This window comes from Crocodylus siamensis, chromosome 5 (assembly GCF_052110815.1).
Source record: "Crocodylus siamensis isolate JL-2025a chromosome 5, ASM5211081v1, whole genome shotgun sequence".
Lineage (NCBI taxonomy): Eukaryota > Metazoa > Chordata > Crocodylia > Crocodylidae > Crocodylus > Crocodylus siamensis.
This window is the reverse complement of record NC_143399.1, coordinates 191356745-191381867: the sequence shown is the minus strand read 5'-3', so window position 1 is coordinate 191381867 and position 25123 is coordinate 191356745. Positions and strand designations below refer to the sequence as shown.

Sequence of the window (25123 nt, the reverse complement as noted above, 5' to 3'; positions counted from 1 at the left end):
TGGTACTTTATTGCTTTTTTTTTTCTTTCATACTACAGGTTTTCCTAAACCCATAAGCTCAAAACTAATCATGAGCATTGTTACTGTGAACTTTATTCTTCACATCAGTGAGCACATCTACACGTGCATTGATACATTTATCCTAATGCACACTAAATTTAGTACCTCCAATATAAGATACTAAATTAAAGTGCACTAGGCTCCCGTAATGTGCAGTAGCACAAGCGCACACATTTTAGGTGACACTTAGTGTACATTAGCCTATTCTACTGTGCATTAGTAAATTATTTTTTTATGTGCCGCTTTAATGCACAGTAGAATAGGCTACTGCACATTAAAGTGCTGGGACACTAAGGCAAAGGGGGTAGGATGGAGGGGTGTTTAAACCTACTGGCATGGGTCCACAGTAGAGGTCTCCCTGTCAGGGCTTTTTCCCCCACTCCCTGCTTGAGCGGTGGGGGTAGGGGCATGGCCAGATTCCTGCCCAAGGTCAGCAGCCTGAGGCAAAGTGAGAGGGACGGAAGTTTTAAACCTCACAGGACCCCAGCCAGGGTCTGCCTGGCAGGGGTGCAGCAGCCCCTGCCAGGCTCCCTGCCACCCGTCTCCCTGTTCAAGAGACAGGGAGGTATGGCCAGATGCCAGCCCTGGGCTGGCAGCCTGAGGTGAAGGAGGGTGAGGGAGGGGGGGAAGCCTAGCAAGGGCTGCTGCACCCCTGCCAGGCAGACCCTTGCTGCAGTCGCAAGCAGTTTCCCACCCCACCCCCACCCCCTTCTCAGCCAGCTGGAGCTGTGATAGCACTCCAGCTAGGGAGCAGAGGGACAGGGCCAATGCTGCTCCTCTGGAACAGACAGCCCAGCCCAGCCTAGAGCTGCAAAGCATCCTGGGATGCTGGGGGCCTGTGAGTTAACTTAAACTAGAAAGGGGTCTGGGACAGAAGTTCCTTAAACTGTTTTGACCTAAATCAGTTAAGTCTGATACTACATCCAACCAGGTTTATCTTAAACCAGTTTTAGCCATTTTGAAAGTAGTTTATGTGCACTGAACTTCTGTTCTGTTACAGGTTTAAATCAGCTTCTGATCACTTAAATCGGTTTATGTGTAACTTCTGTCTTACACATAAACCGATTTAAGTGATCAGAAGCTGATTTAAACCTGTAACAGAACAGAAGTTCAGTGCACATAAACTACTTTCAAAATGGCTAAAACTGGTTTAAGATAAACCTGGTTGGATGTAGTATCAGACTTAACTGATTTAGGTCAAAACAGTTTAAGGAACTTCTGTCCCAGACCCCTTTCTAGTTTAAGTTAACTCACAGGCCCCCAGCATCCCAGGATGCTTTGCAGCTCTAGGCTGGGCTGGGCTGTCTGTTCCAGAGGAGCAGCATTGGCCCTGTCCCTCTGCTCCCTAGCTGGAGTGCTATCACAGCTCCAGCTGGCTGAGAAGGGGGTGGGGGTGGGGTGGGAAACTGCTTGCGACTGCAGCAAGGGTCTGCCTGGCAGGGGTGCAGCAGCCCTTGCTAGGCTTCCCCCCCTCCCTCACCCTCCTTCACCTCAGGCTGCCAGCCCAGGGCTGGCATCTGGCCATACCTCCCTGTCTCTTGAACAGGGAGACGGGTGGCAGGGAGCCTGGCAGGGGCTGCTGCACCCCTGCCAGGCAGACCCTGGCTGGGGTCCTGTGAGGTTTAAAACTTCCGTCCCTCTCACTTTGCCTCAGGCTGCTGACCTTGGGCAGGAATCTGGCCATGCCCCTACCCCCACCGCTCAAGCAGGGAGTGGGGGAAAAAGCCCTGACAGGGAGACCTCTACTGTGGACCCATGCCAGTAGGTTTAAACACCCCTCCATCCTACCCCCTTTGCCTTAGTGTCCCAGCCAGAGGCCAGGGTCTAGCGATGCCCCCCCTGCCCTTGCCAGTCGAGTGGCAAGCAGGCAAAAGCCTGGCGGGGGCTGCTTCCCTCCCCCACCTCCAAGCACATCCCAGCTGGAGACCATGCAGGACAGGGTGGGGGTTTAAACTCCTCCCCAGTCATACTCAATGGCCTGACAGATCCTGGCCACGACCCCCACCCCACCATTCAGCTCAAGTAGGAAGGAGGGAGAATTCTGGAGGGCTTTTCTTCCAGCTTCCCTCCAGTCCTCTGGCCACTGCCAAAGGGAAGGAAGGGCTTCCTCTAGCGCCCCCCAAGCTTTTATCCTGAGCCACTAGCCTGCAGGTATGTGGCTGCATTTCTGGAATCAAAAGTAAATGTCTATTCACTTGCTTCTTGGTTCAATCTACACAGTTCAGACGAACTTGCAAAGTTTGAATCAATTCAGACTCAGGCTTTTTGAATGTCTGTACTTAGCCCCAATCTGTGCAAAAGATATGTAATGTTCCTCATTTAATTTGTTTTTAGAAATAAAATTACATTTATTTAAACTCTATCTTAAATAACAGATTTTACAATATTAAGAACAGGAGCCTGTTAATCTGTCCAGTCAGAATTTCTCTCTCTCTCCTTTAAATATATTATGGTGTTCTGCTTTTAAACTAGTTCAGACTTCAAGTTGTTTTCATTTTTTTCTCTGAACAATAGGTGCTGCTTTCTTGTTCCCATGTGTTTCACAAAGTGAGTAAATCCTGTTTGAACTATTAAAGCATGCATAAATAATCTAGTATATTAAAACTAAATTTAAGAAGTCATGATCATGCCCTTTTATCCCATTTTGATATGCTGCATTCTATCCAAAGAAGAACAATGTTTTGTATGAATGATTATTATACAGTGAAAGACTGTTTAATTCATTACATTTTATTTATAGCTATAACATTTACCAAAATATTTATATTAAGCATTTTATTCAGAAAAGTATATACTCTTATAAAATATATTTTAGATTTTTCAAGAGAAAGCAGTGGTTAGAAATATGGTTTATGTCAATGAAAAAAGCAAAATTACATTAAAGTATTAATATCTATTTAAATATTAAAACCAAATTTTATTTTTCTAGGCATGCCTGAAAGCTTTTGAAAAATTTGCAGGGAAAAAGACTTGTCCTTTGTGTAGAAAGAAGCAGTATCAGACCAGGGTTATCTATGATGGGGCACGCTTGTTTAAAGTCAGATGCGCTACAAGGTAAGCATTACTTCCAACAGATGCATTGTCAATGACCACCATTTATTTTCCCATGAACCTTCAAGTCATGTATGAAAATTCAGCACTTCCCATTAGACACTACATGTTGACTGCAAATAGGGTGACCCTAAGGCAATCCAGGACAACCAGGACACTGGTCCTCCCACCCCCACCACCCAAATCAGCTGCTGCAGGCAGCGGCAGTGGCAGAAGCCGGTGTGCAGGGTCAGGGCACAGTCCAGTGGGGAGGTGGAGCAGCCTGATGCAACATGCCATTCTGCGTCCATGCCAGCTTGCTCCCTGCACCCGGGACTCTCATTTTAATTTTCTCCAACTGGCCAGGACTAATCTGGGCAAACCAGGACATATGGTCACCCCAACTATAAATATTAAAGAGATTGAAGCGAAGCATTAGATAATTCAAATAGTTATGTTCCAGATAAATAGTAAAATATGCATTTCAAGAGTGTACTTGCATTTCTTGAACATCAATATCTTGTTTTCCACAGAATCCAAGCTTGCTGGAGAGGCTATATTGTTAGAAAATGGTATCAAAACTTGAGAAAAACAGTGCCTCCAAAAGATAAGAAATTAAGAAAAAAATTCTTTGAAGAAAAGGTATGTTGTATTTGTCGCTCCAGTTTTTCCTCTGGTCTTCCACAATCCTCCTTCATTTCTAAGCCTATGAATAACAGAAAACTATAGTGTTGTTTAGGCTGCATATCATGATAAAACCCTGACAACCTGGCTAAGAATCACTAGCCTTGATAGTCAGATCCTGGGACATGCTTACACCAACTCTATATCTAGCTCATAAATGAAAGAAAAAAAACAAAACATTTAGAGTCTTGGGGCTCTGGAAGCACAGCAATGAAAGCATGGCTAGATATGGAAAACAAGAACACTGGAATTAATCTAGGTCTTTGGAGTAGACAGATGAAAATCACTCATGCTCTTAGAATCAGAGAAAATTAGGGTTGGAAGGGACCTCATGAGGTCATCTAATCTGACCCCCTGCCCAAAGCAGGACTATCTCCAACTAGAGCATCCCAGCCAAGGCTTTGTTTACTCTGGTCTTCAAAACCTCTAAGGATGGATAGAGAGTCTACAACCTCTCTGGATACCCTGTTCCAGTGCTTTACCACCCTTCTAATGAGAAAGTTTTTCCTAATATCTAACTTAAACTTCCCTTGCTGCAGCTTGAGACCATTGCTCCTTGTTCTGCCATCTGCTACCATTCAGAACAGTCTAGATCAGGAGTGGGCAAAATGGCGGATCCAGCAGGTAGCTGGACTCCATTTCTCAGCAGCCCCTGCCTGCATTGCTGCAGCTGGTTTCCATGGAGACCCCAGTAGCAATGGCACCATGACAGCGTGGGGCCAGGGTTTCTATGGAGACCATCCCCAGCAGCACTGACAGGGCACACAGCTGGGCAGGGAGCTGCTCTGGGGCCGGAACTGGGATCTTGCAGTAGTGACAACTGCAGTCTCCTGCATGCACACCTCTGCCCAAGGCATGTGGGCCACAGATTGCAGCTCTGCCCTGGCTCTGGACCATGCTATCACCACCACAAGGTCCCAGCCCTCTAGCCATTTTTGGTGCCCTCTGCTGGACTCTCTCCAATTTACCCACATCTTTTCTGTAGTGTGGGGCCCAAAACTGGACACAGTACTCCAGATGTGGCCTCACTAGTGTCAAATAGAAGGGAATGATCACTTTGCACAACGTGCTGGCAGCAAGCCAAATAATGCAGCCCAGTATGCAGTTAGTATTCTTTGAACAAAGACACGCTATTGGCTCATATTCAGCTTATTGTCCATTATAACTCCCAGGTCCTTTTCTCCAGAGCTGCTGCTGCTTAGCCAGTCAGTCCCCAGTCTGTATCCATGCATGGGATTGTTCCATCCTAAGAAGTGCAGGACTTTGCACTTGTCCTTGTTGAACTTCATGAAATTTCTTTTGGTCCTATCCTCCAATTTGTAGAGGTCTCTGAATCCAAGCCCTACCCTCCAGCGTATCTATTACTCCCCACAGCTTGGTGTCATCCACAAACTTGTTCTCTAGCCTATCTTCCAGATTGTTGATGAAAATATTAAACAAAACTGGCCCTAGGACCGATGCCTGGAGCACTCCACTTGATACTGGCTGCCAACTAGACATCGAGTCATCAATGACTACTCTTTGAGCCAAACAGTCCAACCAGTTTTCTATCCACCTTACAATCCATTTATCCAACCTGTACTTCCTTAGTTTGCTGGCAAAAATGTTGTAGGAGACCAAAACAAAAGTCATCTACACCACTTTCTAGGCCTGTGCAAAGTGGCTAGTGTTCACTTCAGATTCGGATGATTCGGGGGATAGTGATTTGATTTGGTGATTCAAATTGCTGTCCTGATTCTATTTAGCTGAATCTGATTGGAGATTTGGCAGCAGCTGAACCTCCAAATCAGCCAGGCCAGGCCCATCCCCCCGCCCCTCTCCCAGCCCAGCAATGGCTGCCCCGCCCACCCCAGCTCCTGGCACATGGGGGAAAAAAAGCCCCAGCTCAGCACATGCTGCCAGGCGGGGTTGATCCCCGCTGCCCCACCACTGCCCCACACTGTATGGGGTGCTCTGCACGAGCCCCTGAACCTCCTCCCCCCCACTCCCCCAACCCCCTCATGGGTGCCCCGCATGGGCCAGCTACAGCCCTTTAAGAAAAAAAAAAAACCTGAAGAAACCCTGGGACTTACTGCTGCTGCCAGGAGGGGGCAATCCCTGCTGCCCTGTGCCACATGGGGGCTCTGTAGGAATCCCCGAAGCCCCAAGGCTGCACCAGGAACCGTGAGTCCTGGGGTTTTTCTCAGCTTTTTTTTTTCTTAAAGGGCCAGAGCCCCAGCAAGCAGTGGGGTCAAGGGGGCTTGTGCAGAGCCCCCCATGCAACATGGGGCAGTGGGGGGCAATAGGGATCACCCCCCCGCCTGGCAGCACCTAGTGAGTACAGGGGCTTTTTTTAAAAATACAGAGCTGGGGCAGGCGGGGGCAGCCATGGCAGGGCTGGGGGAGTGGGCAGAGGTTGTGGGGGCTGGGGGAATGGGTGGAAGGCTGGCAGGGTTCTCTCCTGGTCCCCTCTCCCCTCCCCTTCCCTGCCCCAGTACTTACCAGCTCGGAGTGGCTGCAGCTCCCTGATGCAGCCACCGGGGACTGCCCGAATCATCAAAGCTCTCCGAATCTTTGCCGAAGATTCGGAGAACTTTGAATTGATTCGGACCTTTAAATTGGTCCCCTGATTCAATTCGGATTCAGAGATTTGGCCACCGAATCAGGCCAAATCTCCTCCAAATCAAATCACCACCTGAAACTTCACACAGCCCTACTGCTTTCTAGTTTTCCCTCTTCTCTCATTATAAGCATCAGGCAGCTCTGCCTGACATCTCCTCAGCAGACCCTAAACTATTTCCTATACAACTAAGAAATCTTAATTCCCTCCAGCATATCAAACAATCTGATTAACAAGCACCCAACTTGCCCAGTGTCCTGCTAGCAGCTGAACTTCCTCAGTTGCATCCTAGCTTGCTTCCACAGTCACAGCTTCCTAATATAAACTACTGTCCATATAAAAATTGTCTTCTGCTGCAGCTACAACTGTCAGCTGCTTTCTGTTATATTTCAGGCTTTTATATACAGAAATGGGTAAACATTGTCTTGTCAGCTTTGTCCTTCTTAAAATAATGGTTCTGATGAGTACTTTATAGTCTCCCAATTTCAATACTACTTTTTTTATATCAGTTCAGACCTTCTTCTAGGGGTGTGTGAAGCTTTGGTTGCCCATTTGATTCGAAGAAGATTTGGCCCAATTCAGCAGCCAAATCATTGAATCTGAATCAAATCAGGAGATCCATTAAATGCTCCAAATTGATTTGAAGTATCCGAATTGATTCAGAAAAGATTCAGCGATTCGGAAGGCTGTCTTGCTTGCAGGGAAACAAACTGGGAAGGGAGGGGTGTGGAGTGGGGGAAAGACTGCTCTGATATTGACATCTGTAGCTGGCCAGTGACTGTGATCTTTTCCTGATCTTCTAATCACAGTGGTCTAGGGGAGGGATATAGAAACAGCATATAAGGCTCTGTCTGAAGCCTTTCTCTGCCTTTTGTGAGCTGTCTCTGTCTAGAAGAAACAGCCTGTGAAAGGTACTGGCTGCAGCGGCTGGCTTCGTAGTCAGTCTCTTGCTAGGATCTCTTTTTGGAAAGGAATGGATACACCTTTCCAATATATTACAGATAGAAGATATATTACAGATAGAATATTTATCAAAAACAGAAAGAAGATATAATAAACAGATAGAAGATATATTACACACACACACACACACATTTTCCAGTGCAGCAAACATTATGAAACATGCTGGAAAGGCAGGTGCCAGGTCTTCTGGCAGGGGAGGGAGAGGAGCTAGAGGGGTATGGGGAGAGCTGCAAGTTCCCCCCCTCCCCCCTAAACATACCCTCTTTCCTGGCAGTGATGAGTCTTCTGCTGCCAGTGGGAGCAAGGAGGTGGGAGCAGTGCCTGTCCCTCCACCAGCGCCACACCTCCACTAACGCCAGAAATAGCCACCAGCACCAGTATGACAGTCTCCTCCACCCCAATTTCAGCTCCCAGTGTGATCCTCCCAGTGCCAGAGGAGGAGCTGAATCTGGAAGCAGGGAAGCTGAGTGCCATAGCCAGGGACATTCTGGGGAAGGAGGGGGAATCTGAATTTGTGCTCCACACCCCTCAAAGTTCCCTTAGAGGCAGGTCTCTTCTGGAAGGCGCTTTGAAGGAGGTTGTGGGAGCAGCTGACTCAGCTTCCCCAGTTGTTACGCCTCTGCCTGCTGAGGAGGGGGATAAGGCAGGTTCCCCACCCTCAACCCAGAATGAATACACACTGAACATCTATTAAAGACAAGAACATCCAATTACCAGTGGGGGCACATTTCTCACAAGAAAACCCCTCTCTCCAATCTCTCAGTCCTGATCTTCAAAGGGAATTTACAAAACACCTTTTGTAGACAAGCCTACAAACTTCACTGCATAAATCTGCTGGATATAAAAAAATCATGAACTCAATATAGACATTAGATTTATGACACACTATAACTTGCCTGGCATCTGACTTCCCAGGTACCTTTCCACTTTTACCTGGCTGCCACATCCCCCTTCCCCCCCACCCCCTCCCAGTCAGTCTCTCACCCCCTGATGCTTCAATTTACATTTTCACTGACTGGCTTTCCTGCATATCAGCCTAGCTTCTGGCTTCTTTACTATTCATTCCCTTCAGGAAGAGCACACACACCAACTGTAGATGTTTCCTCAGCCTGATGAAGGGGTTTTAAACCCAAACGCCTGCCAAGATATATTTCTCCAACTATTCAGTTGGTCTAAGAAAAGATATCATCGATTTTTATAGACTGACCCAAAGAACCTTGTCTGCCTTGTGTGAGTTAAAGTAGGGGAGAATGAATGCAAGTTGGTAGCCTGTAATAGGGGGCTTTCCAAGTGCCGGCTAGATCTCGGCCTGCCCACCTGTTTCTGGGCCAACTGCCCACCCTTCTTTCTCCTGCCATGACTTGATGGAAAACTGATTCAGATGTTACCCAAGCAGCAGGCTGCCCATTTAGGACCCTGATGTCTAGGGGTGACATCCATTCTGCAGCTCTGTACCTTCCCTATACTGCAGCCCATGCCTCGTAGATGGCGTCCCAGGCAGCTAAGCTCACATGGAGCTTCACAACTCCACACTGCAACCAGTAAGCCTCAGGCCTCTCAAAGATCTTACAGGTATGGGCTTTCCCTAGCTAGGACTGTGCGTGCATGTGGTGACTGGGGGTTTTCAGGTGCCCCCTACCCACCTTTCACTGGGGACACTTGTGGCCCTGGCATTTCCTGGGCTGCAGTGCCACCAGTAGTATCACCAGGCCTCCCTACCTTGGCAGAGTGTAATTTTAGGTCATGCCCAGGACCTGGGGCCTCCTCCTTCTCCATAGCCCCAGTCCATACCTCCAAGTTCATCCTGACATGGGAGCTCAGCAGGGAGATGTTCTTCCCCTGCTGGCTGGTGAAAAACTAAATGGCCGCCTCCAGCTCTGAGAGCAGGGCATAAAGTGGTTGTGAAGGCAACTAAAGGAAGCAAATAGGTGCAGAGTGAGGAAGGTAGCACTCACTTCATCTTCAGGTGGAGCTTGGGGAACCTCAGCAGCAGGAGGTTCATCTTGAGGAATACCTTGTTGCTTCATCAAACCAGGATCCAAGGTGGTATGGTGGGGTGTCACTACATCACCAGCAATGCTGAACCCCCTCTTGCTTGGAACACTGGTCAGTGGACTGGACAGGTGTTCCCAGACAACAATGGCCAGATCCTGCCACATCTGGCTGCAGGTTGTTCAGTAGGCCAAGGGGTCGCATTGCAGTGGCTCCACATCCTTGGCGAAATAGGTAGCCATCAAGGCCTCCATGTTACCTGCTGGATGTTGGGGTCTAGTGCCTCTGGATCCCACCACTGAAGCCATGTCCTCAGCCCACATTGGCAGCTGCTGTGGTGGAAGAGATTGGCTGGTGCCAATGTGGTGGTGTTTGGTCTCTCCTATGTATTTTCCATAAGGACATTTGGTGCACTGGATGAGATATATAACGTTTCTGGAGATGCAGCTGTAAGATCCAGGAATGGTGATGGTTCTGTTCTGGGGTGTAGGAATTGTGGGAGTACTGTAGATATGTTGGCAGGTTTTTCATTTCTTGTCATGGCATGGCCTGGATCCATCCAATGTGTTTTGGACTGTAGGATGTTTGCTTCTGGTGATGAGGTTAGCAAGGTTCAGTGCTTGTTTGAATTTACAAAACACCTTTTATTGACAAGCCTACAAACTTCACTTCATAAATCTACTGGATATAAAAACTCATGGACTCAGTATAGACATTGGATTTATGATACACTATAACCTGCCTAACATCTGATTCCCCAGGCGCCTCTGACTTTTACCTGTGCTGCTACAACCCTCTGCCCCACCTCCCCCAGCCTGTCTCTCACCCCCTGGCATCTCAATTTACATTTTCACTGGCTGGCTTTCTTGCATATCAGCCCAGCCTCTGGCTTCTTTACTATTCATTCCACCCAGGAAGAGCACACACCAACTGCAGATGCTTCCTTAGCTTGTCGAATGGTTTTTAAACCCAAAAGCTTGCCAATATATATTTCTCCAACTATTCAGTTGGCCTAATAAAAGATATCATATCTACTCAAAGAACTTTGCCTGCCTATTCCTTAGACCAACACGGCTACAACCAGAAACCCAGTTAACACACATACAGGACATGAGTTTTGCTTTCAGCAATTTGAGGTACAGTTTCACAGAAACCCCTGCATCTAGCTCCTTGGAACTTGGCAGGCTTCAGGCCCTCAGAAGAGGCTACCATCCCTGTTGTTTTCATCTAATTCTGCAAAAAAGTGACAAAGTTATAGGCATTTTAGTGAGTTTCCTTTATAGATTATGGCCAAATCACTGAATCACACCAAATCTGAATCTTTCAAATCTGATTTGGCCAAATCAATTTAGGACAGTGATCTGAATCACTGAATTGAATCACTGTCCCCTGAATTGGCCGAATCCAAATCCAAATCGAATACTGGCCACTTCACACAGGCCCACTCTGCTCACTTATTTCCTTCCTAAAGGTCTGGAAGCTGAAGTTATACAGTCCTCTCCAAATCACCTTTTGTGACACCAGGTAACTTGCTTATTTACCATTTATTACTTTTTTTACTTCACTCTCTTACTGTTAGCTAGTTTTTCTGTGTAAGAACATAGGAAATTCTATACTGGGTGAGACCAGTAGTCCATCTAGCCCAGTATTTTGTGTCTGATGCTATCAGAAATGGTTGCTTTGAAGGAGAACATGAACAGAGTGTATCTAAAGTGATCTATCCCCTGTCAAGTCCTCCATGGCTGTAGACTTAAAAGTGGCCAGGGGCCACATGCCTCATGGACTGCACCCAGTAAAGACCTTACACCACAGGGGTAGCATTAGCAGAGCCATGGGCTCCCTAGGCTGCACACCACATGTGTGCATGAGCAGGTGGACGTTCAACCCACTGCAAAGCATGCATGAATAGGTGCCTCCCTCCCCATTGCACCACATAGGCAGGCAAGTATTCCCCCAACCCGCTTCACCACATGCACAGGTGGGCACTTGCTTTGCACAGTGTGGCAGCCTGCCTTACCTCCATGCAGGCTCCCCTGTGATATCATGTCACACAGACATGCCAAACTGCTGGCACCCTGAGCGCTGTGGGCTGCACCATGCAGTGCTGCTCAGGGACAACCAAAAGTTTTGGGAGGGAGGAGGAACCCCAAGACCCTGGAGTCATTGTAGATAGTTTTGTAAAACATCAGCTCAGTGAGCAGCAGTGACCAAAAAAAGCCAATAAAATGTTGGGCAGTATTAAGAAGGGAACTGAAAACAAAATGAAGAACATCATCATGCCATTATACAAATCTATGGTGCACCCATGTCTTGAATACTATGTGCAGTTCTAATCCCCACATCTTAAAAAGGTTGTAGTAGAATTAGAAAAGGTACAGAGAAGTGCAGCCAAATTGATCAGTGGCATGGAAAAGTTGCCATGCCAGGAGTGACAAAAAAGGCTAGGACTCTTCAATTTGGAAAGGAGGAAATTGAAGGGAGGGAATACAATAGAGGTCTATAAAATCACGAAGCGGGTGGACCAAGTGAACAGGAAACTGTTGTTCACCAAGTCCCAGAATACTAGAACTAAGGGGCACACACTGAAATTAGTAGGTGACAGATTTAAACCTAACAATAGAAAGTACTTTTTGATGCAGGACATAGTTAATTTGTGGAAATCATTGCCACAAGTGGTAGAGGCAGCTAGCATAGCCATGTTCAAAAAGGGACTAGATAAATTCATGGACAATAGATTTATTAATAGCTATTGAACACAATAGTCAGAGATGTTTCCTTTTGCATCTCTAAACCTATAATGGTGGATGTCAGGGAAGGTACTGAATGGGGGATAGATCACTCTAGATGTATCCATTTCAATGCATCTACTTGTGCCATTGTTGGAAACTGGAGACTGGGCAGAGGAACCATTGCTCTGACCCAGTGTGGCACTTATGTTCTTCCACTGCTGCAGCCAGCACAACAGTGGCAGCAGCAACTTTGTGGGATCCCGGGGGCCGCATGTTAACCCCTCACAGGCTGCGTGTGGACAGCCCTGCTTTAGAGATACACGTGTTGTGTTTCATAGCTAGCCACAGAAGAAGTCACAAGACTTGTATGACAAGTCATTGAGACATTAGGTCAACATCTTGCACAATGGTCCCCCATTCCTTATTCTGACTTAAATCACACATAGCTCATCACATTTATTAGAAACTTGTCATATCAATTTGAATTATTCTGCCTGTTAACATAGTTTACAATGCACTTCTCCATAATTACCTCCTTGTCATTTGGGATCTGGGATCATTTCCCCTAATTTTTTCATAGACATAGACATCAGGGCTGGAAGGGACCTCGGGAGATCGTCGAGTCCAGCCCCCTGCCCAAAGGGCAGGAAGTCAGCTGGGGTCATAGGATCCCAGCAAGATAAGCATCCAATTTACTCTTGAAGGCATTCAATGTAGGTGCTTGAACCACCTCCGCTGGCAGACTGTCCTGGACCTCGGGGGCTTGGACAGTAAAGAAATTCTTCTTTATGTCCAGCCTGAAACGGTCTTGCAGGAGTTTGTGACCGTTCGACCTCATCATCCCTTGGGGCGCTCTGGTGAACAGACGTTCCCCCAGATCGTGGTGGTCACCCTTGATAAACTTATAGGTGGCCATCAGATCACCCCTGAGCCTGCGCTTTTCCAGGCTAAAGAGTCCCATGGCTCTCAGCCTGTCATCGTAAGATCTGTTTTCCTGATCTCTGATCATGCACGTGGCTCTCCTCTGGACTCTCTCAAGCTTCTCCACATCCTTTTTGAATTGTGGAGCCCAAAACTGGACGCAGTACTCCAGCTGCGGCCTCACCAAGGCTGAGTACAAGGGGAGAATGACGACCCGGGATTTGCTCGAGAAGCATCTATGGATGCACGCCAGCATTTTGGTGGCTTTACTAGCCGCAGCATCGGATTGCAGGCTCATGTTCGTCTTGTGGTCAATGATGACCCCCAAGTCTTTTTCTTCTGTAGTGCTATCCAACGTAGCGCTGCCGAGCCTATAAGGATGCTGCAGGTTTTTCCTCCCAAGATGGAGAACCTTGTATTTTTCGGTGTTAAACACCGTCAGGTTCTCGTCCGCCCATTTGCTGAGCTTGTCCAGGTCAGCCTGGATCACCCGCCTATCTTCTGGCGTGGATGCTTTGCCCCAAAGTTTGGTGTCATCGGCGAACTTGGCCAGTCCACTCCTGACTCCAATGTCCATATCATTAATGAAGATGTTGAACAGGATGGGTCCCAGGACAGAGCCTTGAGGGACCCCACTGGTCACAGGGCACCACGATGAGTGACTGCCATCAATCACAACCCTCTGGGTCCGACCACGGAGCCAATTTCCCAGCCAGCGGATCATGGTGGAGCCAAGGCCACAACTGGGCAGTTTCGCCAAGAGGTGATCATGGGATACCAGATCAAAAGCTTTTTTGAAGTCAAGATATATGACATCAATCTCTTCTCCCTCGTCCAGGTGATAGGTCACCCGGTCACAGAAGGAAATGAGATTGGTCAAAGAAGACCTACCCGCAACAAACCCGTGCTGGCTGTCCCTTAGGATGTTAGCCTGGGCCAGTCCCTCAAGGATGGCCTCCTTAATAAACTTTTCTGAGATCTTCCCCAGGACAGAAGTCAGGCTAATGGGCCTGTAGTTAGCCGGATCCACTCTCCTCCCTTTCTTGAAGATCGGCACCACATTGGCCTTCTTCCAGTTTTCGGGCACTACACCAGAGCGCCAGGAGCTCTCAAAGATTCGTGCCAGGGGCTGGGCTATGACGCTCGCCAGCTCCTTGAGTGCCCTGGGGTGCAGGTTGTCAGGTTCAAAGTGCCGTTGATATCTTCCTGTCTGTCTGGTTGCATCAGATGCCACTATTAACTCTCAATCGCTCACACAGCTTCAAAGCTGTTCATAACTTTGCTCTTTCCTACTTGTCCAGATCTTTATCATCAAATTGCCTGCCACCCCCAGTACTACCCAGTTTTGAATATTTGTCTAGTTCCTACATTTGAACTTTGTTTTATGCTGTCCCTTATATGTGGCTAGTTGATTCACTGTACAACTTTATTTTACTTGTCCATGCACACAAACCAGTTGAATTAAGTAAGACACTCTTACGTCAGGTAGAAGATAAATCAGTGGCAGGTGTAAACCAGTATAAGAGCATCCACATGCAAAATTACATAAGTTAAAATAAACCAGTTTGCTATTTATTGCCATCCTTTGTAACCATAATGAAATCCAAAGCTGTACTTCAAAAGCAGAAGGTAGATGCAACTAAAGTACCTGCTTTCCTTTTAAAAGACATTATCAGAGACTCATTTCAAGTAAACTGGGAGAAAATGGAAGGTTTGATGGATAGCGACTGTGCTTATCAGATCCTATTATGGAGGGGAGTGTTTATAAGTACCTAGGTTTTCCAGAATGAATGCTTTGCAGCTAAATCCTTAACAATCTGTAACAGTTAATCCATACCCAGCTACCCATCATAGGTGACTTTTTCCTAAGAAGACGTTACACATTTTTTATACCCCAAATAGTAAAGATATGGAATATGGTTAGGCCTCTGTTAACACAGTGTGGAGAGTTTTTAAACAGGTAATCTAAGTCACCTGCCTGTCAAATGTAGAATTGATTAAACTCTTTGCAGACACTGGTTCTTCCATAAAAAAGTTATAATGGAGTATAAATTTATAATGGAATGTAGTAGTTGTAGCCAAGAAGTTAGGTATTCAAAATGAGATTGGGAATTTCTATGGATAGCAGATATATTCGGAGTTAACAGACATACATTCTGGCAAGGATCTCAAACCTTAGGCCTTGCAGGCCTAAGCCAATTTATTAAAGACCAAGACAAGACTAATGTGAGGGATATATTATCCCAGATCTACCTAGTACCAGCTTCTTAACAGACTCTGAAGTTACAAAGAAGATTGTGAGAACTCCCAAGAAGCATGTTTATGTCATCAGGTATGGTTTTATATTTAAACAGCAACATTTTCAGTGATTTTTTTATTTCAAAACTATTTTTAAAAGCATAATAGGAAAAATTCAATAGCTTGAACACTGGCATCTCATACTGCGGATGTCACTGCCATTATTTAATAGTGTGATGCTTGCTGATGAAAAGCTTAATGCAGCCATCTCCATTTGAGAACTTTCCAAAGAAGGTGTAGTTTTAGGAAATTATTCTCAACAGGTGACGCTTAAGTACTTCGCCCCTTTGTCCCTTTTTAGACAAGCATAAGTGCAGCTTACACACTGATGTGGATCAACCATGTATGAATGTGTAAAGTGTTGAGTATAAATAACAAGGGATATGTGCTCATTTCTCTTAGTTCTTTTTTATGGCTTTCAACTAAGAATTGTGGCTTTATAGCTTTCATACTTTTATTAAGTGTCAGTTAATAAAACACTAGGGTAATTTTTCACAAATAGTAATCCATTTCTAGATGCTAAAAAAGCTTCTCCAAAATGAATTTCTACTCTCCAAGCATATGTCATGCTTTTAAAATGTCACTCCCTGAATGTTAATGTAGCTGAACAGCACAACAACCAAAGTAAATTGGGGGTTAGGAAGCATTTTTGTTGCTGCTGTTTTAAATACACCTACTTCCTTTAGAAGGACCACAAAGGTCAAAAGCCAAGTTTTGTACTCTTAAACCTAAGCCTGAAATGTCACTGCTAGGAAGAGTGTATTTTACTTGTCTGATGATGATACAGTAGGCCTTATTACTCTTATCCAGTAAAGTTCTTACTCATTTAGATCAAAGGGGATAGGAAAGGTCACTGAAACTAAGCTATGCTAATTTTTAGCACTACTTTGTGCAGAAGGCAAAGGGTTGCCTAGAATGTAATGTGTTTTGTAGTGAATTTCTTTGATCCTACCTATAAACTCTGCTTGTCTATGTCATTTAATTGAGGCATGGTCCTTTATTGGTGCAATTAAATCTTTTCAAATGCATTACATTATCCCCAACTTTACTAAAAGTCCTGGCCATTGTTTAGGAAGCTAGGTAAGTCATTTGTAAAATAGTGTGGTTGACTTTAGCTTCCTCCTCCCCTTCCACAGGATTTCTCCCAACAATTTTAATTTAAATCTCACCAAACAGCATAATGGTCCTAGAGTTTGTTTAGTCGTTTGACTTCCTTTATCACATGGAGATGGCAAACATTCTGTTGCTAACTTGAAGTGGCTCCAAGCAGCAAGACTAGAAGGATATTAAACCAGTAAAAGCTTATCAACTGATTCATTGATATGCTGTAAATTCCAGCCTTTTCATTTTACTTTTGAGGATTGCCGTAAGTCAACACATTAGTAAGCAATTTGCTGACATTAAGATGGATCACTCAAAAAGACTTCCCTATGGACAAAGTTCACCAAGGTGCTTTTGTTTGCATCATTTTATTCAGTTCTAGAATTGGTGTGTTGCTTTGCAAATAACTGGGGTGGTTTTGCATATTGATAAAGCATTTAGAACTGTGTAGTTTGTCAGTCCATTCAAGCTGTAACATTTTTCCAATAAGCTTATAATGGGGGACAGAGCAATTAATTTAAATATCCTTTTAGACAAGGATGGTATATTTATTAAGTATACTGCAGTGGTTATCAACCCTGTTATACTCAAGGCACTCCTTAGAAAATATCAGCTCCTGCTTTTCACTCAGTTTTTGACTGCAGAAAAATATTAGAGGAATTCTTCCATTGTAAAGAGCCACAACAGATCAGAGAACTTTAAAACCTATGGATTCCTATTTGAAATCTCTGAGTTTATCTTGTGAATCATGTTTGCACACCTAATAGTGCTAACTAATATTGTTTGGCACTCTGGAAAGGATCTCAAGGCACCCCAGGATGCTGCAGCACCCTGGCTGAGTATCACTGGCATATGTTGTTCGTCCTTTGCAAGCAAAGATGACCACATGGGAGGGGGAAGGGAGCAAAAGAGAAAGGAAGTGGGAGAGAAAAAGTGATGTTTCAGCGTGCACCTGGCACAACACCCCAGGAACCTGGACAAACAACATATACCAGTTATACTCAGCCAGGAAGAGGGAGAAAAAAGAAAGGGAGAAAGAGGAGAGGAAAAAAGAGAAAGAAGAAAAAGGAAAGAGAGAGGAGGGGAGTGGAGACTAGGTCACATGGGTACACAAATGCCCAAATTTTGCCCTGAACAATCTGCTGCAGCAGGGGCAGGAGAGCAACAAGGACTGAACACAAGAGGTTCTTGTTTTCCTGGCTACGTGCTTCCTCACTGCCTCTGCTGTGCACTGCTGCTTGAAGGCCAGTGCTCCGCTCTGGAACGACGACCTCCAGGATGGACGATCATGAATGATTTGCTCCCATGACTGGGTTGATACCAAAACTCTTTAGGGATACCTTTAGAGTATCCTTGTACCACTTGATGCACCACAAAAGTGTACTCCACTTGACAGTTCACCGTAGAAGATTTTATTTGGCAGATGAGTGTTGGGCATTCTTGAAAGGTGGCTGGCCCATCTTAGCTGTACCAGTTTCAGTAGAGTGTGGATACTGGGGAGAACAGATCTGAGCACTTCAGTGTCCAGAATCTTGTCCTGACACTTGATCTTTATTATCTTTCACAGGCAGCACAGGTGGAAGTGGTTTAGTTTCTTGGCATCACACTGGTAGACAGTCCAGGTTTCACAGGCATAAAGAAGGGTCGTGAGAATGATGGCTTTGTAAACCTTTTGTTTTGTTGACATTCTGATGCCTCTGCAGTCCTAGACCAACTTACAGAGTCTGCTGAAGGCCAAGCTGGCTTTTGCTAGCCTCACATTGGCTTTGTCATTGATGTGGACCACACGGGAGAGTGTGCTGCCTAGATAGGCAAACTTGTTGACCATCAGCAGTTGTTGGCCTTTAACTGAGACAAGTGGTTCCTGGGGTGTTGTGCCAGGTGCAGGCTGAAACATCAATTCAGTCTTTTCATGTTGATAGTGTGTCCAAAGTTGTCACAGGCTGATGAGAATATATCCATGGACCATTGCATGTGAGCCTACGCATAATGCACAGTCGTCAGTAAAGAGGAAGTCGCAGAGTATGGCTGTCTGGACTTTGGAGCTTGCTCAAAGCCTGCGCAGATTGAAGATGTCTCCGTCAAAACGGTACCTGATCCCCATACCAACATCATCATCTTGGAAGGCATCCGACAGCATGGCAGAGAATACCATGCTGAAGTGGGTAGGTGCAAGCATACAGCCCTGCTTGACACCATTTGTGACCTGAAAAGGGTCAGAGCATTTGTTCTGGTACATACTGAGAAACAAATCCGCCAAGCAATGCTTTTATCTATTAATTAGTTTAACAGTGGTGCTCAATAGGGCTGTGTGAAATTCTCTGGCAGTTTCGTTTTGACACTGTTTCGACTTGTTGTGAGCTCAAAACAGCAAAATTGAAATGAAACAGAGCTTCAAAACAGCCTCAAAATGAAATGAGGCAAGTCAAAATGTTTCAAAATTTTCTAAACGTTTCTAGTTTCAAAGCTCAAGCTGGGCTTGCCTACGGGGAAACAGAAACTAAAGTAAGGAGAGGGAGGGGGAAGAGCGCTCTCATTATTGACTGTGTAGCTGGCCAATGATTGTCATCCTTTCCTGAGTTCCCTTCCAATCCCAATGCTCTGGGGGAGGGACGGAAAACCTGCATAAAAGGCAGCATTGTTTGAACTGCCCTGCTTTCTGCCTTGGTGTCAGTTGAGTGAGGGCACACCTTTACACAACACAGTGTCACCCATGTCACGAGTTTTGCTTGTCAGCAGCTTGAGATACAGTTTCCCTGAAACCCCTGCACCTATCTCCTTGAAACGTGGCAGACTTCATACCCTCAGAAGGGGCTACCATTCCTGAAAGTTTCATCCAAATCAGACCAGAAAGGACAACATTATAGGCTATTTCGAACTTCCCCATTATAACTTTGAAACAGCATTGAAACAGTGAAATTCTTTCGATGAAACAAAATGGAACAGCAGTTTCGAATCAAAACAAAATTCAAAATGAAATGCTGTTCAATTGAAATGTTGAAACACAAGTAGAAAAGGAACGGTGCCGTTTCACACAGCCCTAGTGCTCAATCTATGGTGCATACAGCTGTGTCACCCAGCCTGTAGGGCTCCCCATGGAAATCTGGCATTGGGGGACAATGTCACTGTAACTGCAGCAGCTCACAGACTGACCCCATGTGCCTGTTCTGGCCTACGGACTGACACTGCATGCCAGACCCGTGCCGCTCATCCAGCCTGTGGTACTGGAGGGGTTGGGCATCACTGGTTTATATTTTTTCTGAATAACAAAATAATTTAGAGAGATCAGGATTTAGCAAAAGTTACCTTCCAACATAAGACCTAGTACATTAACCCTTCAAATTCCATATTCTATAAAGAATATTTATTCCCTCCCATATAATCTTTTCAGTATTGATAAGTCACCAAACAAAGTCCCACATTTCTAACATTAGTTACATCTCTATTTCCCAGTCTCTGATTTCAGTTCCTGATTGATGAGTGACAGGACTATTCTGCAGGAATTCACAGGAGGGTTCAGAGAAATTTCCATTACTAGGACATTGGCACAAACAAAGCAAGTTCTTCTCTGATTTTTTCTGCTTCTTCTATAGCTTCTACTCAGGAAGGCCTGATGATGGGAGCCAGCATCTAGTGGCTAAATGAAGCAGAAGGAGAACAAATGCACATCCAAGGAAGATGCACACAGAAAAGGGAACAAACAGCACTGCCAAAAGGGGGAATAGGACACTATGGACAAGGCCCTATACCACTTCTGTCTTAAGAGTTTCATGGGACTTGTAGAAGGGACTGCTTAGGGTCAGCTGTACCCATGCTGGGATTGGGGGAATAAACTGTCTCCTGGTCACAATATCAGCCAGTCATCTTAGCTGGTTGCTCTCCCCACCCCTGTCAGCCTAGTTTTCTCACATGCTCTATACTCGTTATTCTCAACCAGGGTGCCTTGCAACCCTTCTGAGGTTGCCACACAATGTTAGCACTGTTAGGTGTGCAAACATGATTCATAAGAAAAGCTCAGAGATTTCAAACAGGAATTCATAGAGTTATAAACTTTCTGATCTGTTGTCATGAAGAATTGCTGAGTTATTCTTCTGTAGTCATGAGTCAAAAACTAAGAGCTGGCATTTTCCAATGGGTGCCTTGACTCTAACAGCAGGTGCCTTGAGTCTAAAAAGGTCGGGCACCTCAGTTGTATGTATACAGTTATCTGGAGATAAGTGTTGTAGGTAAAAACTGCACCTCAGAGTACATACCACAGGAAGCCTGATTCTTTGTTATGTAGCTTGTGTTCATTGCTGGAACAGAGGACGGAGCAAAGTCATTTTTAAATGCCTTTGTGCTCCTCCTATTATGGGGTCCTGACTGCTAATAAGTTATGGTTAGGCTCCTTCTATACATTCCACATATTACACAATTACACAATTAACTGGTTAATTGCACACTTAATTTAGACCAGCTGCACGTGCATATTAATTATCACACCATAAAAAGGTCCATCTAGCTATTAAGTTAGAGCTGGAAAATGTGTAATAAGTTTTTAGCTGGTTTCAATCCAGCTTTAATTTGCACATGTACCAAGGTAGGCTCCTATGGCTAGGAGCCCTGTCAGCTGATGACTCATGGCTGTCCCACACACTACCACAGCTAAGACTGTGGTGGGACTGTCAGCTGCAGGAGCATGCTTCTTGCCAGTGCAGGGGAACCTGTGGTGGCAACCCTGGGCTCCCCCTGCATGGGCAATAAGGCATGATTGGATCTGATGCTGGATCCAACAGTCACGCTTCCTGCCAGTCATGTGTGGCATGGCAGGAGGCATGATTGTGTGGACTGGACATCAGATCCAATCACAACTTTACTTGAAAGTCTAGACCACCCCACAGGCAGCCCTAACTAACTTCCAGTGGCCCCTCTCTAGAATTCCTTTGGAAATATTTGTCTCAGGTGTATTAGTTTGATACTTATCCATGCAAGGGTTGAGGGTACACTAATAATATGGGGGAATCTAAGCTGTACTTAATCAAACAGCCAAAATAATTTTTATAGATTTGTGACAGTGTGCTAAATGCACTCCTGTCACTTTAAGAAGAAATGAGGCTGCAGTGAGGGCTCTGGTGCCAATCAAAGGAGTCATTTGACCAGCAAGGGGTTGGGTTATCAGCATATGAACTCAGGGCCTGAGCTGGTCTGGCAGTCCAGGCCTGAGAGCCGCAAAAAAGGAGGTCCTGGGCTGCAAGGCTGCAGCAAGGTTCCTGGGTAACAGCTGAGTTGGCGTGACGGCGTTGGAGGTTTGTGGATAGGACTTAAGGGTGAAGGAGGGCCCGACAGGCCTGGGAGCAGAGCCAGGGCACAGGACTAGTGCAGGGAGGGTCAGAGGTGCAGGAGTAGGGTCAGAGATCAGGGCCAGGGGCCTGTAGCCCAGAGAGGGGTGTAGACAGGACAAAGGAGCCCAGAGATTGGTGCCAAGGGCCCGAAGCCCAGGAGGGAGTGCAGGCAGGAGCCTCATAGGGCAGGCCGTAGTGCCTGGGAGTAGCCCACGTAGGCAAAGTGCTCTATGTCGGAACAACAGGCAGAGGTGGTGTGCCCTGGAGTAGCCACGACGAGGCAAAGTGCCCGGACGGAGAAGGCAAGCCTGGAAATTATACCCAGGAGTAGCTGAGGTAGGCAAAGTGCCCAGGCAGGGAGGTCCAGTCACAGAGACAGAGACCATGGTCCAAGGGGGTTGTTGGTCAATGACTGATAACAACTGCAAGGCATGGGTGTTGTGTAAGAGGCAGTCAGAGCCACATGGTTAGCCCTTAAGGTGGAGAGCAGAGACCCCTGAGCGCAGGAGCATGAGATCAAGCTTGGGAAGCCCTGGGCCAGCCTCCCTTTATCTAAAACTACAGGGGAGCACATCTTTTCCTGAACACAAAGTATCCAAACTTATGGGAAAGTAGTACTGAATTAGACAAAAATGACGTTTGTTAGCTGACAGTGAAAATAGTTAAAAAGCTTTGTGACCAAGTACATTAATATAGACATCCTCCAAGCTGGTGACTTTGAACCAGCTCCTAGGGAGACATCCTGATCCACAGGTTCCCCGGGAAGGAGGTGGTGGGAGGCCATGCGGGACGTGCTGGTGGCAGTGACCATGAAGGGGTGGCAAGGGAGGAGGCTCTCTGTGAGGAAGGGGAAATGAGGTCCCTGGCTGAAGAAGACAGCCACGACTGGGAGAGCTAGGTGGTAGTCTAAAGGTAGGGTATGGATTTTGTCAGTGTTGTTTTACCATACTCTGTTGTCAAGCAGATCACTCTTTCTTTTTTATACCATTTCTTTTTTTTTTTCGTTACACGAATGCCAGTGGCAAATGGTGATTTCTGGGTAAATACCCTGGGCATACCCATTCAGCGGAGCAGTAGATTTACACAAACCCAAAGATCATCTGGCAGAACCTCCTGACACCATCGGGTTTGGCACAATGTGCATCAAGCAGTTCCTCAGACTTTTCTCAGTTCACCACTCCATAGTCTGTTGAGCCTTGCTCCTATCTGTACCATGTCTCAAATCCACTTAAGATGACATAGAAAGTGCTGAGGCACTTTGGGCTGCAGCAATATGAGTATGATGGAGTAGATACTGCATCTGAGATTTTAGCTGAGGAGACCCAGTCTGCTATGAGAGATGGAGTGAGAACAGAGTAATGCTTCAGTTTGACACTTCCTTTTGATAAGCACCAAAATCTTTCCCAGTCTGGTACAGCGCATATACACCTGATCAGAATATACAGACACAAGAGACACACTAATGTTTAAATGGTAGGCTAGAACGGTCAGCACTGGAGGGGGGTACAAGGTGCCCATCCCCTGTTCTCACAGCAGGCATTTAACTGGGTCCAGTGTAGGTTACTGAGCTCCTACTACATAACCACTAAGTAAATAAGGACTCTCTTCCATGTAACCTGTAGCTCCTCTCCTATGCATCCTCACCCCCACTTGTGGGAATTCAGGATACCAAGCAGGAACCTCGGGTGTGTGGTTGTCCCTCCATCTCCCCACCACAAGTTTTTTCTCTACAAAGATAAAATTTTAAAATCCTAGTGAGATGCTGAGTCTGGGAGCTGGCTGCCTTAGTCTTTGGCTGCAGGGGACACCAACTGCATATTGCAATGAGCTAAAAAAACTTGCCTTTCTTCCCATTAAATGTTAAAGTCTTCTTCGAACTTACCAGCTCTTGCTAATTCTTCCCGATTGCAAAACAGGTGATTGGTCTGATGTACAGGACTGCTCCCAAAAACAGAGCTCCTGTAGAGTCCAAGGGGGAGAACAAGAATTCTTTGAAAAGCCCAGTTTCAATGGGCAAGAAACCTGGCAATCAATCCCCACTACAGCCAGTTGGAGGTGGATGACTAAAGAAGGATAACAGGATCTGAGCTTGTGTGTATGTTACAGCTTTGGGCATTGGTTATGGAGAAGGCAGATGTTTGTAAATCCATATTTGGACACTGCAACCATATTTAAGAATATATTCCTTACTTGTGAGTAATTTGTGACTAATTCTGAGAATTCTGGTCCAGTAGCTGCTAAACACAACCCCGCTCTCCCAGCTGCATTTTTCTCTTTGTTCAGTTCCAAGAGATCAGCAGTCGGTTACTGAGTTCTTATGACACAAACATCGATGAGTTTTTTTCTGAAATCGATTCTTCTGTAGCTACAAGTCGAAACATACTTCAGCAGTTGCAGGAAAAATTTGCTCCATTAATATGTGAAGCTGACTGGGAAAAAATACAGATGCAGGTTGGTTTCATCTTACAACTATTCATGAGGGAAAACTTTTCCAACACATCCTCCATCCAAAATATTCTGTTGTATACCTTCCATGTTTTATCGACCTATAGCAGGGGCGGGCAATAATTTCAGGTGGAGGGCCGCTTACTGAGTTTTGGCAAGCTGCTGAGGACTGCATGGGTAGCCCCAACCCCTTTACAGATGCCCCGCCCCTGGTCACCACCTTGTGACTAGAAGTCCCACCCCCTAACCCATGACCTTTGCCACCAGTCTCTCCCCTTGTCCCCAGAAGTACTCCTTTTAGCAAGGGGTTTTGCCATCTCAGAACCAAAAAAATACCACATTATATTCTAAAAAGCAAATATTTACAGCATTCATTAGCCTCATTTCAAAAATTTATTTTAGTCCCGATTTACACGTTTGCGTAGTGTACATAGAGAGGCGTGTACAATAGCTTAAAATGAAATCTTACTCTTGTATATTGTGGGAGGTGGGTATAGGCTTGTGGGGGCTGTGGAGTTGTGCACATGTGAGGTGAGGGAGCATGTGTGTGGATATGTGGGGTATGGGTGAGTATGGGGCTTGTGAGGGTTTGCATGTATGGCAATGCGTGCGTGCGTGCGTGCGTTTTACAGACTCGGTCTATGAAAACACACACACCCTGCCTGCATACACATTGTATCTGCCTTCTCCCCGCCCCACACACACACTTGCTCCCCACCAGAACAGTGTGTGTGGGGAGCAACTACATGGTGCTGGAGCAGGACAAGGGCAGGAAGCAGGGAAATGGCTGGGAGTGGGCTGAGCAGTTCAGTCCTGCTGAGGCTCCCCCCTAGGTCCTACTGCCCCAATCTCTGTCAGCTTTGACAGGCTGCTGAGGCAGATAGGAAATTTATACTTAAGTTTCTTAGGGGCTACATGGGCTGGATCCGGCCCATGGGCCGCATTTTGCCCGTCCCCTATCTGCGGTAACTAATTTATTT

The 25123-nt window shown here is 45.9% G+C and overlaps 1 protein-coding gene across 1 annotated transcript in view; it reads left to right on the top strand.

Annotated features, from left to right (window-relative positions):
• The window catches only part of RNF32 (ring finger protein 32), a 41349-nt gene that overhangs the window by 15792 nt on the left and 434 nt on the right, over window positions 1–25123 (top strand). The window contains exons 5-8 of the mRNA XM_090047639.1: window positions 2575–2607; window positions 2990–3114; window positions 3624–3732; window positions 23982–24149. Of these exons, the coding sequence (XP_089903765.1) occupies window positions 2575–2607; window positions 2990–3114; window positions 3624–3732; window positions 23982–24149 (435 nt within the window). The remainder of the gene's footprint in view (window positions 1–2574; window positions 2608–2989; window positions 3115–3623; window positions 3733–23981; window positions 24150–25123) is intronic.